The sequence below is a fragment of the Rattus norvegicus genome, chromosome 12 (assembly GCF_021556685.1).
Source record: "Rattus norvegicus strain SHRSP/BbbUtx chromosome 12, alternate assembly SHRSP_T2T, whole genome shotgun sequence".
NCBI lineage: Eukaryota > Metazoa > Chordata > Mammalia > Rodentia > Muridae > Rattus > Rattus norvegicus.
The window spans coordinates 41,133,047-41,150,717 of record NC_141545.1 but is presented as its reverse complement, the minus strand read 5'-3'; the positions used below and the strand labels follow the sequence as shown (position 1 = coordinate 41,150,717).

At 44.2% G+C, this 17,671-nt stretch overlaps 1 protein-coding gene across 5 annotated transcripts in view; it reads right to left on the bottom strand.

The window, feature by feature from the left end:
* Atp2a2 (ATPase sarcoplasmic/endoplasmic reticulum Ca2+ transporting 2) overlaps positions 1-17,671 on the bottom strand; it is a 49,411-nt gene that overhangs the window by 8,580 nt on the left and 23,160 nt on the right. For all 5 annotated transcript variants that reach the window (NR_027839.1, XR_015633947.1, NM_001110139.2 and 2 more), the window contains 7 exons: positions 10,819-10,899; positions 8,509-8,594; positions 7,056-7,520; positions 5,341-5,429; positions 4,471-4,573; positions 3,637-3,768; positions 24-146 (listed from right to left, as the gene is read on the bottom strand). Coding sequence is in view for 3 of the 5 variants with exons in the window: in NM_001110139.2 (NP_001103609.1) it covers positions 24-146; positions 3,637-3,768; positions 4,471-4,573; positions 5,341-5,429; positions 7,056-7,520; positions 8,509-8,594; positions 10,819-10,899 (1,079 nt within the window). In the remaining 2 variants the exon portion in view is untranslated. The remainder of the gene's footprint in view (positions 1-23; positions 147-3,636; positions 3,769-4,470; positions 4,574-5,340; positions 5,430-7,055; positions 7,521-8,508; positions 8,595-10,818; positions 10,900-17,671) is intronic.

Sequence of the window (17,671 nt, the reverse complement as noted above, 5' to 3'; positions counted from 1 at the left end):
CGGGCGGTCTGTGCAGCACTTGCCTTCACAAACATCTTGCTCATGGACGTCCGGCTCGGTTTGTTTGGTGTACAGTAGACGGACATTGATTTTCTATCACGTGAAAACTCTAGCGTGAATTCCTTCTTCATGAGCTGTTTTATGACCTGTAGAGGATCAGACAGGAACACTGTTGGATTACTACTCCTAGACGTGTTCCACCTGCTCGGACACTCGTCGGGCATTCCCTGCCCGCTCATGTGTGTTCATCTCGCTGGTCTTCTGGAACCTAAATAGGAGTGAACAAGGCAGCAGCAAGCCCTCACCTTCGAAGAAGTGTCCTCTGGTCTGGGGATAGATCAGAACACAGACAGACTGAAGGCCTCAGTGGGAAACTGCAGGAGGATAATGGAAGCTTTCAACGCAGGCTGTTAAGAACTCAAGAGTTGCAGTGGTGTTACTGCCTATAATCCTAGAAACTGGAGGCCAAGGCAGGAGGGGTTCAAGGGTTGCCCCAGCTATATAGTGATAAAGAATTTCTGAAAGGGAGACAAGTAACTCCATTTCATACAGTGGCAGCTAGCTGACTAGTCCAATGGCACAGGGTGTGGGTCCAGGGTACATGTGGCAAAGCTTTGCAGTCACACTGTTCTGCCAGTGAGGTTCACTAAGTGTTTTCTGTGGGTGAAGCAAATACATTCTGTGTTATAGAGAGCTTTGTCATGACCCCATCAGACTCAGAACATTCAAAGTTTTTAACATTATATAGTCAAAGACAGCATGGGGGTAACTAGACACAAAAATGGCCAGAGTTTAGGAGTAGATATCTAATTCCTGGTAGGCCAGGGGAGATCAAAGAGACCCTGGAAGAGAAGCCAAGCCCGGGAGACACATAACTTCCAGAGGGAGCAGAGTGGCAACTGTCGATTCCTTCGAGCACTCAGTAGCCTCCTGCTGACTGACTGACACACTGACTCCTGTCCCGTTTATACATCACTTCTTATCCAGCAGCCACAAAATTGTTTTATTCAACTTCAGAATGGCTGGTCTCACAAGGCCACAGCAAGCCGAAATAGAGTTAGAGAGTAGAACGACAGCTCTAGTATGATGGTCTGGAGGTGCACAGCCGTGGGTCCGGGACAGGCGGGGTTGCCCATGCTGATGCTGGCCGATGGATCTGCTCAGGCTGAGGGGCAGCTGATACAATACCCATGGCTGTGTCCTGCATCCTACACACTGACACTGACCTTTGCCATTAGGATTATGCAGGATGAAAGAGTTGAGAACTTTTTTTAAACAAAATACTTTGTAGATTTAATGTTTTTAATTAAGCATTTTTAAAAATTCCTTATGACAGTGCTGAAAGTTATTAGATGACCTGTCGACTTTTCATCTGTTTCATCTGTTGAGTTTACTGACAGATCATAACGGCTTTGGAGAGAGCTTAAACTCAGCCTCCTCAAACACATGCCGAGTTGTAATTCATGGGGTCATGACAAAGCTCTCTATAACACAGAATGTATTTGCTGCACCCACAGAAAACACTTAGTGAACCTCACTGGCAGAACAGTGTGACTGCAAAGCTTTGCCACATTAGTTTTCAGTTTAACATTCTTCCAACCAAAACTTGTCGCAGTGACTTCTAACTCCCTGTCCCCTCTGTGAGACGGTATCTTGATAACTAAGTAACCCAGGTTAGGTTGGCCATGAAGGATCCTGAACATGGCAACCTAGAGGAGGAGGTGTGTCTGTGGCGAGTCACAGCCAACCTGGCAGGAAAACCACTATGGCAAAAACCTGAGAGAGTTAGACACACCACACACACAGTTAAGAGCAGAGAGCCGGGCTGGAGAGATGGCTCAGCGGTTAGGAGCACCGACTGCTCCTCCAGAGGTCCTGAGTTCAATTCCCAGCAACCACATGGTGGCTCACACCCATCTGAGATGAAGTCTGGTGCCCTCTTCTGCTGTGCAGGCAGAACACTGTATAAATAATATAAATAAGTCTGTTAAGAAAAAAAAGCTGAGAACGAATGAATGCACACGAACTAGTGCTCAACAGTTTCTAGTTCTTCCACTTGAATTAATTCAAGAGAATCCCTAAAGGCCAATCTAACCTAGGACAGCTGTTCACTGACACTCCCTCCTGCTGACAGTGCTAGCCAACAGGCATGAAGTAACCTCTCTGAAAACAAATCCAGAGGACTTGATAGCTCAGTGCCCACTTCAGTATCATCGGGGGAGTTGGCTTTTTTCTTTTTTAAATATAGTCTGTGTGATTTACTCAGCCCTGCTTCGTAACAGCAGTATTTTCTACTTTGAGTCATCTCTGTGCATTTGAAAATGGTAAAAAGCACCCCCAGCCTCAACTAAAAAATAGGAAAGAATCGCTTCTCGGCCTTTTGGCTAAGATCAAGTGTAAAAATAGGAAAGAAAAAGAAAAAACAGTTGTGGTGCTTAGGGTTAGGAGGCAGAAGCAGGCAGGTTTCTTGAGTTCTGGCCAGCCTAGTCTACAGAGCAACTTCCAGGACGGCCTGGGCTACACTGAGAAATGATGTTGTGGAAGAACAAACCAGAAAACAAAACAAAAATAGTAACAAACACGTTTTGGTGATTGTTGTTCAAATGTTCTGAATCTTTGTTAGTTTTCCATCACAGCAGTTATTAGGTTGATTTCTGGGATACACCAGGACCCCCATTTCATAGCTCTGTTTTTTTCATTTCTCAAAATGATGGTTTAGTATTCATTTTTTAATGTGCATTGGTGTTTTGCCTGTACGTATGTGCGAAAACGTCAGATCCCCTGGAAATGAACCTGGGTTGATCCTCCGGGACAGCAGCCAGTACTTTTAACCACTGAGCCATCTCTCCAAGACCTCCCACTTTAATCTGGTCAGTGCACTGCACATGCCGGGAACATGGAAGCCAGAAGAGGACACCCTCTGACCCTCTGGAACAGGAGAGACAAAGAGTTCTTTGCTGCCAGGTGGGTGATGGGAGTCAAATCCAGGCCCTCTAAGGAGCAGCCATCTTAACCAGGGAGCTATGGCTCCAGCTCCAAACCCAGACTGCTGACCGTCTGTTTTGTGACATTTAATAACTATAAACAATCCCCACCGGACTGAGCACAAAGTCACAAAATCACAAGAGGTCTCGATGACTGGGTAGCGGAGGCAAGAGCTGACTGGAATGGATTGGAGAAACCAGAAGTGAAAAAGAATGCTACTCCACAGTTGTTCTCAGTGAGCTAAAGAAATGGGGTGTCGATCAAAGTTAGGGCAAGGGACAGCTCTAAGTTTAAAAGCATACAATTCCCCTCTCTGTGCTGCTGAAGAGCCAGCAGAGACAGGAAATGAAATGCAGGCGGGGCTAAGGACAGTTCACTTGCAGCTTCTTGGGAAAGGCAGCCCTAGCGATGCACCTACGACAATTCACTAAAGATTGCTGGCTTTTTGGTTTTTTTAATGTGATTTAGTTGTTTGTCTAAGGAGAATGCCATTCTACAATTTTGCATCCTGAGTGCTAGGACTATGCATGAGAGACCATCTTACCTGACTGACTATCAGGAAGAACAACAACGGTGAAATCAACAGAGGAATGAAGGAGGGGACTGTAAGTGGTCCAGCTAAGACACAATGCCCCAAGCTCAAATACTGACCGAGTTGCAGGCGTTGGCGCGTTCTATTTTAGAAAGTCCCTTCAGCTCCGTGTCGAATACATTCATCTTCTCTACCAGGCACGTGAGAGCAGTCTCTGTGGCTTCTCCAACTTTTTCATACACACCCTTCGCCTGCATTGTCAAAAGAAGTCAGTGTCAGGAGAGTAGCTTGTCCTCCCGTCCATCCCAGAAAAGACACTAAACTGAGTCATTAACATGTTTTCTCATTTAAAGTGCTCGATCTTTCCAGGACATTATTCTAATGAGTTAGCACTCTCTGGCAGCGGCCTAACTTGAGAAAGAAAGCAAATAATTGACCCCACTATTAACTTTTAAAAGGTTCCTCTAGGGGCTGGGGATTTAGCTCAGTGGTAGAGCGCTTACCTAGGAAGTGCAAGGCCCTGGGTTCGGTCCCCAGCTCCAAAAAAAAAGAACCAAAAAAAAAAAAAAAAGGTTCCTCTAGGTTATTACTCTTTACTACCACCACCAAAACAACCCTTTAAGCTTCAGACTGTGCTCCAGGATACACCACAATCCATGTTTACAAGTACAGTCCTCACCCTCACACTCAGAAAGACTTGTAGTCCAAGCCCTTTCTGGTCCTTACAGGGTGCATCAGCGGTCAGAACATCAGGACACACTATTTATCTTAGTCAAACAACTGCAGTCCCCAGCTGCAGCGCTACGAAGGGCACCTGGCTTTCTTCAGCCAGGCCACATGGATGAGAAATGGGGGGGTGGGGGGTGTCATCAGGAACTCAATCTTTCCAAGTACAAAAGATGGCTTTTTAAAATTCCACTCACCCTACCCTTGAGCAGGGTCAGGAGTCTTACCTCATTGTAATCCAAAGCAGAGTCATTACACAGAGCACAGATCGTTGCTAACTCTACAAGCCCGTCATACTGATGGCATTTCACTGGCTTGTCATCTTTTTGCCTATCAAAAGAGAAAAACATTTCTGGATCATAGCTTGCCTCAAACTCAAGATCAAAACAAAATAAAAACCCGTAAACACTTCTCTGTGTGAGAGGCTGTGTGCTACAATGCAGCACACATGGACAGAGGAGGTCAGAGGACAAACTGTGGAAGGTTCTCCTTCCACCACCAAAGTTCCTGAGACTGGAATGCCCATTGCCTTGCCTACAGAGAAAGTGCTTTTTAACTCTACCCTCTCTGTTTGAAACTAGATCTCACTTTCTATCCCAGGATGGCCCTGAACTTCTGTAGGTATGTAACAGCCCCCCAAGGGTAAAAATATGGGTTTAGAAAGAACAAATCTAAACAGACTCAGAAAGCTTGAATGAGCAGAAATTCTCATCAAAGCCCCACTATGTACTCGTAAGCGGAGAACAATTCAGCAGAAAATCTAGGCTTCAAAAGACATTGTTTCAATAAAACCACTAACTCGGCCAGTCAGCCATCCAACAACAGTTCCTCTGCACTAAGAGAGCACACCTTTGAGACAGGTTCTCTCCCAGAGGCCAGGCCGGCTACAATCTTGTGACCTGCCACGTTGACCACCACCGTGGTACTCCCTGCTATTTCAGTGCTTCAAAGCAAGGTTTCCGTATCCTAGGCATACTTTAGATCTACGACCAAGCCATGCTTCTGTCAACATCAAGGTTTTCTAGATCCATTCCCCATGATGCTCTAAACAACCAGTCACTACAATGACAGATCCCAAGATGACGAAGCTTACTCACACTTCTCCAATGGGTGCATAGGTTGATCCAGTTATGGTAAACTCATTAAGGGAACAAGTATCACCTTCTACTTTGTCCAGAATGAACATCTAAAGGAAATACAGATTAAAGTCTTTATAAGATATACAAACAATGATTCTTTGTCTACAGTGAAAAATCCTGTCATTTAAGAGGGTGGTTTAAGCTAGATGGCAGCGGTGCAGGCCTTTAGTCACATCATCCAGGACGCAGAAGCAGGCAGAACCATGTGAGTTTGAGGCCAGCCTGATCTACCAAGTTCTAGTTCCACGAAGTCTAGGGCTACACACAGAAACCCTGTCTCCAACAAAAAAAAAAAAGAAAAGTCTGAACAACGCTCATCCAGTTTCACCCTCACATGGCTGCTCTTATTCAACACTCAGAACTGAGACAGCCTTCAACCTAAGTGTGATGCAGTCTAAGATAACCCAAATACAGAGAGGGATTCAGAAGTCAGCAAATGATCCTTGTCGTAAATGCTTAGAATTCTCTATCAAGTAGCTGAGAGGACATCATTACATAGCTCTGCTTTAAACACAGGCATAGAGGCTGAGGAAGAGGAGACTCACAGCTCAGGGTCAAACACTGAAGCTAAGTTAGACGATGCCGCAGTGCCTGGTGCACTCTGCAGCCAGGCTCCAGGCCAGTGTCTGTCAGCGCAGGAGCTGCTTGCTCCCTGCCCCCTCTCTTCATTTTGGAGACAGGGACTCACTGAGTAGCTGGCCTTAAACTCAGAGCTATGTGTTTCTTCAGCTCCAGTTTTGGGATTAAAGGTGTGCACTACTCTCTGTGTGTGTGTGTGTGTGTGTGTGTCTCATTTTCTGTAAGAAAATCTAACTTGACTCTTTACTGAAAATTTGACCCTCACAATATCACTTAAGATTCTATTTTTCAGCCTCAAATAGGCATATGCCATTAATACCTAGCTTCAATTCTTTTGCTTTCTTCCTTAAAATGTGATAATGGCTCATTTAGCCCAGTCTAGCCTCAAACTCACTGTGTAGCCAAGGATAATCTTTGATCTTGCTACCTTACCTGCAGGACCTGTGACTACACTGTGGGTTACTGGGCCTAGTTTCTTTTTTTTTTTTTTAAGATTTATTTATTTATTATATATGCATACACTGTAGCTGTCTTCAGACACCAGAAGAGGGCATCAGATCCCATTACAGATGGTTGTGAGCCACCATGTGGTTGCTGGGAATTGAACTCAGGACCTCTGGAAGAGCAGCCAGTGCTCTAACCACTGAGCCAGCTCTCCAGCCCCCCTAGTTTCCATTCTTACAGAGCACAGTAAAAAGTTTCTTATTTTACTTCAAACAATGTTCTAACAAGAGAAGAAAGCAAGGCTAACCTGACAGAAAATGACAACTTATAAGCAAGCATCTGCTGATGTGTGTCTGGGAGAAACCATTTCGTTTAGTGTGGAAAGAGCAACTGACTTCAGCAGCAGGTTAACTAGTTTCCTCTGGAACACATACATCTAGAGACAGGATGAGACCTCTAGTTACTTCTCTAATAAAAATTTGTAAGTTTTATAGCTAGTCTATAGTTCCCAACATAGTTGGAACGTATTAATTTTTTCAACATGTATTTTTGTGTGTCCAGAATACATGCAGAGGTCAGAGGATAGCTTTCAGGAGTTAATTCTCCCCTTCCACCAAGTGGGAGCACCACAAAGGACATTCCTTACTCACCCTGCAGACGGACATCTGGTTTGTGGTAAGTGTGCCGGTCTTGTCTGAGCAGATAACAGAAGTACAACCAAGGGTTTCCACAGAAGGCAGACTTCGAACAATAGCATTTTTCTTTGCCATCCTTCGAGTTCCAAGAGCCAAGCAGGTGGTGATGACAGCAGGCAGACCCTCAGGGATGGCAGCAACAGCCAGGGCCACTGCAATCTTAAAGTAGTAGATGGCACCTCTGATCCAAGAGCCACCATGAACTGGGTCATTGAAATGCCCGATGTTGATGATCCAGACTGCAATGCAAATGAGGGAGATAACTTTGGAAAGCTGTTCCCCAAACTCGTCCAGCTTCTGCTGTAGGGGTGTTCTCTCCTGTTCTGTTGCAACCATTTCATCCCGGATCTTGCCGATCTCAGTATTGACTCCAGTCGCCACCACCACTCCCATAGCTTTGCCAGCAGCGATGTTTGTGCCCTAGGGAGAAGAGGGAACTCGTCATAAGGTCAGCGGCATATCAAATACTAACCGCTAGATCGTCTGGACTCCACATGGTACCTACTCACTCTATACTACTGGGAAATTTTCATTATCAGCTGAAACAGACAGACACGCACGCGCTTTCACCTAGGCTCACACGGTGTGCCACCTTTGCTCTTTCCAAACACGGACTACTTTTAAATCACAGGCCAGCAGCATCAGCAATGCCCGTGGGGTGTGAAAAGCACCCTTACTAGGCTTGATGACTTTCCTGAAAAGGCTACTTCTCACTGTTACAAATGGAGTTTAAACAGGTTTGCGCTAATCATTTCATTGCTGGCAACTGAAACAAAAAATCAGTCACACATGCAGCCACCATTTTACCGTCTCCAGTGTGGCTCATTTGCTTTGTGGCCAGTGCCTTCAGCAATCGCTGTTTCGTCCCCAGCTATGCTGGGTTTTTGACAGCTGACACACATTATCTTTGGAATAACTGGGTATTTTCTGAAGTCTGATCACTCAGAGAGGCCAGTGAAAGAAAAAAAGAAAAGGAAAGGAAAAATCAGAATGTTGGGATGTTGGTGGCTTGAGTGAAAATGGCCGCCATATACTACAGGGAGTAGCATTACTGTGAGGTGTGGTCTTGAGATTTCAAAAGCTCAAGCCAGGCCTAGTGCCTCACTCTCTCTTCCTGCTTCCTCAGGATCCAGATGTAGAACTCTCGTCTCCCTCTCCAGGACCATGTCGGCCTGCGTGCCACTGGACTTCTTGCCATGACAGTAATTGACTAAACCTCTGAACTGTAAGCCACCCTTAATCAAATGTTTTCCTTTATAAAAGTTGCTGTGGTGACGGTGTCTCTTCACAGTAATAGAAACCCTAATTAAGACAGGGACCATCTCTAAATAAAAGTACATTCTTAGGTGAGGACCTGGGTTCAACCCCCAGGAAACCCTACCCCCAGCATCTGATGAAAAGTACTCACAGAAAAGAGCATGTTCTTTTTGTCTTGATTAACAGCTCGTGGGTCAGGGACAGGGTCAGTATGCTTGATGACCGAGACAGATTCACCTATGCAGGTTAGCAGACAGGGTGGTTAGCGCCATCTGAGGCATCCCCAATCCCCCCCATCCCCACTGTTTATCACTGCCAACGTGAGCGGGTGTGGGTAACATATAATCCCAACACACAGGACCTGAGGCCAGGAAAGATGCAAGTTCACGGCCGCCATGTGCTACGTACATATCTAGTTTGAGGGATGAGCAACACAATGAGACTCAGTCTCAAAACAAGTGAAAAAGTACATACTCACTGCCAACATGGGAAAAGGAACACAGGGCTCATTCATTCAAAACAGGCAAACGAGGAAAACTTTGTAATGGAAATTAATCTCAGAGTAAAGAATGTCAGGAATACAAAAAGTATAATTTAAAAATGACTAATTTTGAAATAAGCTCCTGAAATATTTCCTGGAATAGTCAAGCTAGGGTTATCTGTCTGACCTATGACTGTAGTATAACATTCAGTTGGGCTGGGAGCATGGGTCAGTTGTCCTAGTGCTTAATTAGCACACAAAATCTGGTGTCAGTCTGCAGCACCATACAAAGCCAAGTGTGTGGCACATGCTTTAAGCCCAAGTTAGAAAGTATAGACAGTAAAAAGAGCAGTTCAAGATTATTCTCAGGTATTACCAAGTTTGAGGACAGCTTGAGCTACAGGATATCCTGCTTCAAAAAGCCAAGAGGAAAAAAGGGGACCTTCAAGATTCTGATAACTTTCTCAGTTTTCTCTTATTTTTAGACACACCCCGAGGATTTCAGGTATACAACCCAGTCACTTCCCTAACATTTTATGGCTTAAATAACTTGAATCTGATGTTGCTAAAGGGAATTTAACTAGTTAAGCAGTTTATATAAAATCAAGCCCTAAAGCCCAGGTGACTGGGGGCTAGGGAGATGGCTCAGTGGTTAAGAGCACTAACTGTTCTTCCAGAGGTCCTGAGTTCAAATCCCAGCAACCACACGATGGCTCACAACCATCTGTAATGGGACCTGATGCTCCCTTCTGGTGTCTGAAGAGAGCGAGAGTGTACTCACATAAAATAAATAAATAAATCTTAGGGGGAAAAAAAAAAAAGCCTCGGGTGGACCTACCTTACCATGATAAGTTAGAGACTTTTAAAACTGAACCCAAGGGCTGGAGAGATGGCTCAGTGGTTAAGAGCACCAACTGCTCTTCCAGAGGTCCTGAGTTCAAATCCCAGCAACCACATGGTGGCTCACAACCATCTGTAATGGGATCCGATGCCCTCTTCTGGTGTGTCTGAAGACAGCTATAGTGTACTCATAAACATAAAATAAACATTTTAAAAAAAAAAAAAAAACTGAACCCAAATAAATCTTGACAGCCTTTAAGATTTATATTTACTTGCTATTGAGGTTAACACTTAAAATTAGTTTTGTTTTTAAATGTGTGTGGAGTGGGAAGAGAAAGTGTATGTGTGTGTTTTGTTGGGACAGGGTTTCTTTTCTCTGTGTAGCCCTGGCTGTCCTGAACTTGCTCTGTAGACCAGGCTGTCCTTGAACTCACAAGAGAGCTGCCTGCCTCTGCCTCCCAAGTGCTAAGATTAGCCGTCGGGGTGGGGATTTAGCTCAGTGGTAGAGCGCTTGCCTAGCAAGCGCAAGGCCCTGGGTTCGATCCCCAGCTCCGGGGGGAAAAAAAAAAGTGTATGCCGTCATGCCTGGCTAACAAGCAGTGTTTTGTGTGGTTTCCTTTTTTCCCACATGCACTGGTGCTCTGCCTGCTGGAGTTGTGAGCTACCATGTAGGTGCTGCAGACTGAACCCAGGTCCTTTGAAGAGTGGTTGGTACTCTTACCAGTGAGCAATGTCTCCAGCCTGCCACCACTTTTTTAAACCTGACAACGTTGCCTGCAGGCATCATTCTACCCTGGATCATGGTAACTCTAAGAATTAAGTATCTTAGAGAAGGTTAGAGTAGGATGCCATAAAGGGATGGCAGGCACCGACTAGAGGCTTCCGAATCGGGCTGGAGAGATGGCTCAGTGGTTAAGAGCACTGACTGCTCTTCCAGAGGTCCTGAGTTCAATTCCCAGCAACCACATGGTGGCTCACAACCATCTGTAATGGGATCTGATGCCCTCTTCTGACCTGCTGGTGTACGTGCAGGCAGAACGCTGTACACATAATAAATAAATAAATCTCTTAAAAAAAAAAAAAAAAAAAAAAAAAAAGAGGCTTCCGAATCTGAGTGATTTTCCAACATCTAATACTTACCTGTAAGAATCGACTGGTCAACTCTCAGAGTTGTAGACTTGATGGATGTCAATCTAATGTCAGCCGGAACTTTGTCACCAACTAATGAAGAGGTTTAAAAAAAAAGGGAGCAGTTAAGGTAAGCAACTTTTGTGGTTACCTAAAGATGAATGATTTGATATCAAACATGCTTTTAAAAACCAAAAACATTGCGCACAACACAACAGAATACTTTTCTATGAGCAGAGTGAACAGATCAAGGGTAGAACACTCCCAATGTATACTACAATGTACTCAAAGCAAGCTAGATGGGGGCTGGGGGTCAGAGGGTAGACAGGGCTGGGTGTGGTCCCAGAACTGAGTGGCTACCTATGGTACACACATAGGTAATTCCCACCACAAGATCAAGACTGGAAGGTTTCCCTCACTGGCATAAGAAACACACATACACGGAATAGATCTGAAATACACAGGAAGGTCCATCAGAGAAGCAACACAGAAACAAATGGCTCTTAAAAAAAAAAAAAAAATGGGGTTGGGGATTTAGCTCAGCTCTGAAAAAAAGAAAAATCATTTACTTCACAACACAAATACAGAACGGTAGAAATGCCACTTTAACCTTCAAAATGGCAAGAAATAAGAAACTAGACCTGAGTCAAAGCTGTCTGGTAATAAGATGCTTACTGGACAAGATCTAAACATCTACATAAGGGGTAAAAACAAACAAACATGGCTGGGGCGCAGGTTGTTAGTTAGTTTGCCATGCAAGCATAGGAAAGAAAGTCCCTTGGAACCATGACTTCAGTTCTCAGAACTCCCCAAAGTTGTCCTCTCTTCCCCACACCACACATAAACTAAGTAAAAAGCTAACCATCCGTCAGTGAGACTGGGCAGCAGCCATGCACTGGAAGGCCAATCTGAAGACTGGGTATGACCCCCGCAATGGGAGGAGAGAACTGCCTGCCCGCAGCTGTCTCTACTCCAAATAAGAATATAAAAAGCAAGCAGCACGTGAGATAGACAAATGCGGAAATCAATGAAAATTCTCCCAGTGCTAAAAAGGACAATGTAAGATGTGTATAATGAAGTCATCCAATACTCTGTGTCACAAAGTATGACTAGCTAACTTGTCACGCTTTACCTGTGCTTCTAGACATTGAAGTATAGGACAGAAGGGAAACGAGGCATGGACAGGACTTGTGTTGCCGTCTAAAAGCCTCGACACTCACTGCTCTTCCTTTCTGTGTAAAGCTTATTCTTGACTTTATAAGCAATGAAAGCTGTGATCACTTTCTACTCACACTGCAGTGAAAATGTCCCAGGACACCTGTGCACTGCATGGGGAGTGACAGAGATCAACCACACGTACAGGGCGGCAGAGGCTGTAATGGTAACGAATGAGCACCGCTGGGGTCACAGGCCACAGTGGAGACATTTCACCCTATGACCTTTGCTACCTTTCAAATTATCAAATAAATCTCTTGCATAACCTTAAAACCTTTCAGTCAACAATTTGTTTCCTGGGTAGAGTTCCTATAATAGTCCCAATGGGGTCCTAGCTGAGCCCTTGGTGAGTATAAAGCCCGATGCTATAATGCACCCAGTAGGAGACCACAGCAAAGTCCCATGTGCTTCTGGGGACAGTACCAGAGCTGTAGTCTTCAACAGCGCCAAAGAAACGCACATCTGCATGAGAACTGGGCATGCTCAGAAGACAGCCTGCTTGGCAGTGCCTGGGACTGCCTCCACCCTCACAGTGTGAGACTTTCAGGACGTTCTGAAAGGCAACCAAAGTGGTTTGGAAAACACCAAAACAGCCATCCCATCCGAGAAGTTCGCGCTGCATTGTTAGCGCTTCTCCAGAGCTTTACCCAGGAGAATTTATAGCTAGCTTTCTAAAGAATTTACTGCTGTGTTTCTCAACCTCCTTAATGCTTAATCCCTTTACCACAGTTCCTCATGCTGTAGTGATCCTTGACCATAAAATTATTTTGTTGCTACTTCATAACTGTAATAATTTTACTACCCTTAGGAACCGTAATACAAATATCTCATATGCAGGGTATCTGACATGCAACCCCTGCCGCTCTAGTGCATGAAATAAACACCCCTATGCCTACGAGAGCAAGGCAGCACACAAAGCTGGTAGGTCCAAACCCTCCAGGGATAAAGATCATCCTTGCATTTACTACAGGGACACACAGGTGAGGGTGGAAATTCCTGCTGGAAATGCTTATGCAACCAAGAGCAACATTCCAACCGGGTAAGACAAACCCTCCACTTCAAGGGCCCTCTGCTCACGGCACAGCAAAGGGAGCACATCCAAATAATCAAGACAGTAAAGCAAAAGGCAACGCAAAACACACACAAGAGGGTTAAGAAGACCAGGCTTGACAGTCGCATGCCTTTGACACCAGTCCTCCACAGGCAAAAGCAGGTCTCGGAATGTCAGGTAAGTCAGGCTTAAGTAGTGAATCCCTGCCTCAACAAACAAACAAATCACTAAATTACAAAAATAAAAAATAAATAAATAAATAAAATAAATCTGTAAATGTACTATTTTTTGTTTTAGGCTTTAAATTTGTATTACATTTTTACTTATTTTGTATGTGCATGGGGACATCCCAACATGAATGAGGTCCGAGGTTATCTTTCAGAAGTCAGTTGTCTCTTATGTGGGTTCCAAGGACTGAATTCATGTCATCAGAAGGCAGCACACACCTTTACTGCTAATCCATCTTGGTGACTCTGGTTTTGTTCTGATTAAATTTAAGGTTTTTTCATACAATATATTTTGATCATGTTTTCTCCTCCCAGACTCTCTCTGCCTCAAGACCCACCAACTTTATGTTCTTTCAAAAAACAAAAATAACCCCCCCACAAAAACATAAAACCAAATCAAAGTAAAAACTAAGATAAAGAATGTTCAAACAAGACAAAATAAAAATGAAAAACCCCACAAAAATACCAGCTGGTTTTGTGCTGTCAACTGCTCCGAGGTGCGTCCTGGAGTGCCCAGGCCTGGCTTTTTCAAGTAGGTTTTGTAAGACAGACTCTTACTAGTGTTGAACTTGAGGAGATGCTCTCACTCAGCCAAGATACCTAGTGGTGCCACCACCACTCTCTTAATTGCATTATTTCTGCATATTATAAGTTAATCTGATTCCCTGGGCCTTTCAACATTGTGAAGTGAGTACAAGGTCAAGTGGAAGCATTATAACTCTAAATGGAAAATTTCAAACGCTTCTTTGATGTCCGAGATGACTGGTGTAATGATCCCACGGGAGCTGCAGACAAGACTTTTGTCCAATGAGGCCCAGAGGCACTAGCAATTTATAGCTAATGTTATTCATGACTGCGCTGTAACTGAGAGGGTACACAGTAACTGTATTTACAAATTTCCATCTAAGGGAGCTAGAGAGAGAACTCAAGAGGTCAAGAGTTCTGGCTGCTCTTGTAGAGAGCCTGGGTTTGTCTCCCAACATCCACATGGTGGCTCAGAACTCCCTTTAACTCCAATCCCAAAGGACCCCATGCCCTTTTCTGGCTTCTTTGGAAATAAGGTGATTAGACAAAATACCTATCAGACAATTAAAAGGAGGAAAAATTGTCTAATGCTAACAAGATGGCATCAGGTAAAGCTCTCATAGAGCAAGTTGAGGACCTCAATTTAATCCTTGGATCTCATGTTGGAAACAGAGAAGAGAACCGACTTCCACACTCTGTAGCACACTGAGACATCACATGCACACATATTATACACACATGTGTAATAAAATAGAAAGGGCAAACTATGATGCTACTTTTAACCTCAGCAGGCAGAACACTCAAGACAGCCACAGTGAAACCCTATCCTCACCTGTCCCCAAAAAGGTGAGGAGAGAAGAGAAGTGGGGTGTGTATGTTTACGCTCTTGTGTATGTGTGCATGGAGGTCAAGGAAAAGGCATCAGATCCCTTGGGGCTAGAGTGAGGATGGTTGGAAGCTACCTGATGTAGGTGAACCTAACTCTGGACCTCTCTCAGAGCAGGTAGTGCTTCTAACCAACAAGCCTTCTCTCGCTAACCCCACCCACATTTTAATGGTGCTAAAGATTGACCATGTATATGTTAGGAAAGTGAGCCAATCACTACAAATCCTTGCTTTCCTGAAACAAGATCTCCATTCAGACTCTTGTCTGCCTTTAGAATACCGAGATTATAAGCCTGTGCCTCCACACCCAGCAATGAATGTACAGGTTAAAATTTCTGAATAACACAAACAGCACTAGAGTAAGGTAAAGCCAATACCTAAACATACATACTAAATGAAACATCTATGACAGCGTTATAAGGTCAACCACTTCCCCTAATATGAAGACTGTTACTCTGCTGTACTGCTATTCATGGAACTGTTGAGCAAACGCCACTGACAGCAGCAGGCTTCCAATGACACATTTTACAATGTGTGTGCACCCCCTCTGTCTCATGCCCCAGCCACACAATCTACCCACCACTGCCCTTTCTCTTCTCACACACACCCAGCCTTGTCCTCTATGTCTCGGGCTGAACTGAACTGCTGCTGGCTCATCGATCTTTTTCTTTTGTACAAGAGGTCCAACTGAAACCTGGAACTCTCTTCACTTGAGGGAGCCTTTCACTCCTGCCCAAGAGAAAATGGTTGTTTCATGTGGTCACTGAGTTTTTAAAAAAACAAACAAAAAGCCAAAGTAACACTGAGTGCTTACAGTGCACACTTCACACTTAAAGTAACCAGTCACACGGAAAACATAAAACTCCACTGACAGCAGGGCACCTGCCCTACAGATAAAAGTTAAGGTAAACGTGCCCATTTCTTAGAACGCAGGGCTTCCGATCTAAGTTAAACCAACGTTGTCTTCATGCTCACTGTGGCACAGGTTAAATGCTATACTCCTTGACAAGAGGAGGAAATGGGCAGAGCTGTGCCAGCCAATTTTATAATAAACCTTAACCACACAAAGCCTCCAGAGCTTATGGAAGATCTAGGGTAATAGGCTGGGAAGCCTAGGGAAAGGGAGAACTACCTATGTGGCAAAAGGAAAGCCCCGCTGCATCCTGGGTAAAGACTTTTCAGTTTGACTCTGAGGTCGCCTGCACGCCTTAGTAAGCTTTGTGTCAATTCTAAGCAAGCCTAACATTGGCTCCCAGGGTGATAATCGCTTAGTCACATCCTACCCCCGGGAAATTTCTCAAAAATTTAATAAGAAATCATTAATTCTATTTTCTCATGTTAAGAAAGGAAACCGGTAAATGTGTAAAAGACTGTATTTTAATAAAGACATTTTAATGAAGAAAAAATCTATATTGGTGGATGTTTCTACAATGGAAAAGCAGAAAGCTTATGCAAGTTAGCTTTGAGTAATTTACTTAAGGTGTGTAAAGGATGAAAATGGGATGATGTAAATGGTACCCAAGTGTCTAAGGTCAAAGATCAACAATTACAAGAACTTTCTAAAATATACATGTAATAAAGTGTTTGGTGTTAGTACCTGACTGGAGTAACTGACCTTCTGGGTATTAAATAATTCTACTTAGAGGCCTATATAATGTGGCCAGAGGGATGGAAAGAAGTACTTTTACCCTTGTTTTCTAAAGTCAGCTAGATCCCAGGGTGTGCCAGGGAAACCTCATCTAATCAATTCTAATCAGTGTCCAGACTACAAAAGTCAACCAACAGAAAAACTTCCTACACACTTCCTAGTAAAGCAGTTGTCAAATTAGGCCTTTGACTTATCCTCACACAAATGGAATAACTAGTGAAACAAAGACCAAAGGAGCCAAAAGTTCCTCTCGTGCCTAAATGATCCCAGGGGACTATCAGGTCTTTCAACTGGCCTTGAACAGTTAAAAAAAAAAAAAAAAGTACACGCACGCATGAATTTTGGTCAGCTCCATGGTCTTAGGCAGGAATGAAATGGCTGTGTGGTTAATGTAGTCCTCAGACATTATACTCAACTATCAGGTACAACTTTTTCTCAGTGTGATTGTATCCTGAGTAAAAGAAAAGTAAGTTGCCCATAATACACAGGAAATGACTTTGGCTCAATCTAACACTGAAGTAACTACCTAGAGCTAAAACAAACCAGACACACCAGAAGAGGTCACTGAATCCCATTACAAATGGCTGTGAGCCACCATGCAGTTGCTGGGAATTGAACTCAGGACCTCTGGAAGAGCAGTCAGTGCTCTTAACCACTGAGCCATCTCTCCAGCCCTATAGGTGTTGTATTTATTCTATTCTGTCCCTCTCCCTCCCCCTACTTCCTCTCTCTCCTCTGAGACGTGGTCTGTCTGTGTAGTCCGGGATGGCCTCAAACTCAGAGATTTACCTTCTTCTGTCTGCCAACTGCTGGAATGAAAGGTGTGCTTGACCACCACACCTAGAGAGAATTGTTTTTTGTCATGGTGACTGTGGGAGCTGACCTCACCAAGTCAAGAAACTGCTTGCTTTCTTTGTAAGCTGCTGACTAGGTGCTAAGTCAGGTTGGCTGGTTTGGGACCCCCAAACTCCAGAGGGTTTGTATGATAAGGACTGGCTTCTTTCTAGAATCCCACAGGTGGCAGATTTTCTGAAGCCATGTGCCTGTTTTATGACCCCTGTATTTGGTGAGGGATTTTCTTTATTCCAAAATCCTTTGAATTCCAGATTCTAAAGAATAGGAGGTGCTGTTTTCTGTCTCCTTACTTCCTACGAGCATTGTTTTTTGAGACAAGGTCTCCATGGGCCATAGCTGTCCTAGGTGTCACTGGGTAGACCGAGCAGACTTTGAAGCACAAAGATCTTCCAGACTCTCCATGGGCCACGCTGAAATTAAGCATGCACCATCATACTCGGAAGGAAGGAGTACTGTTCT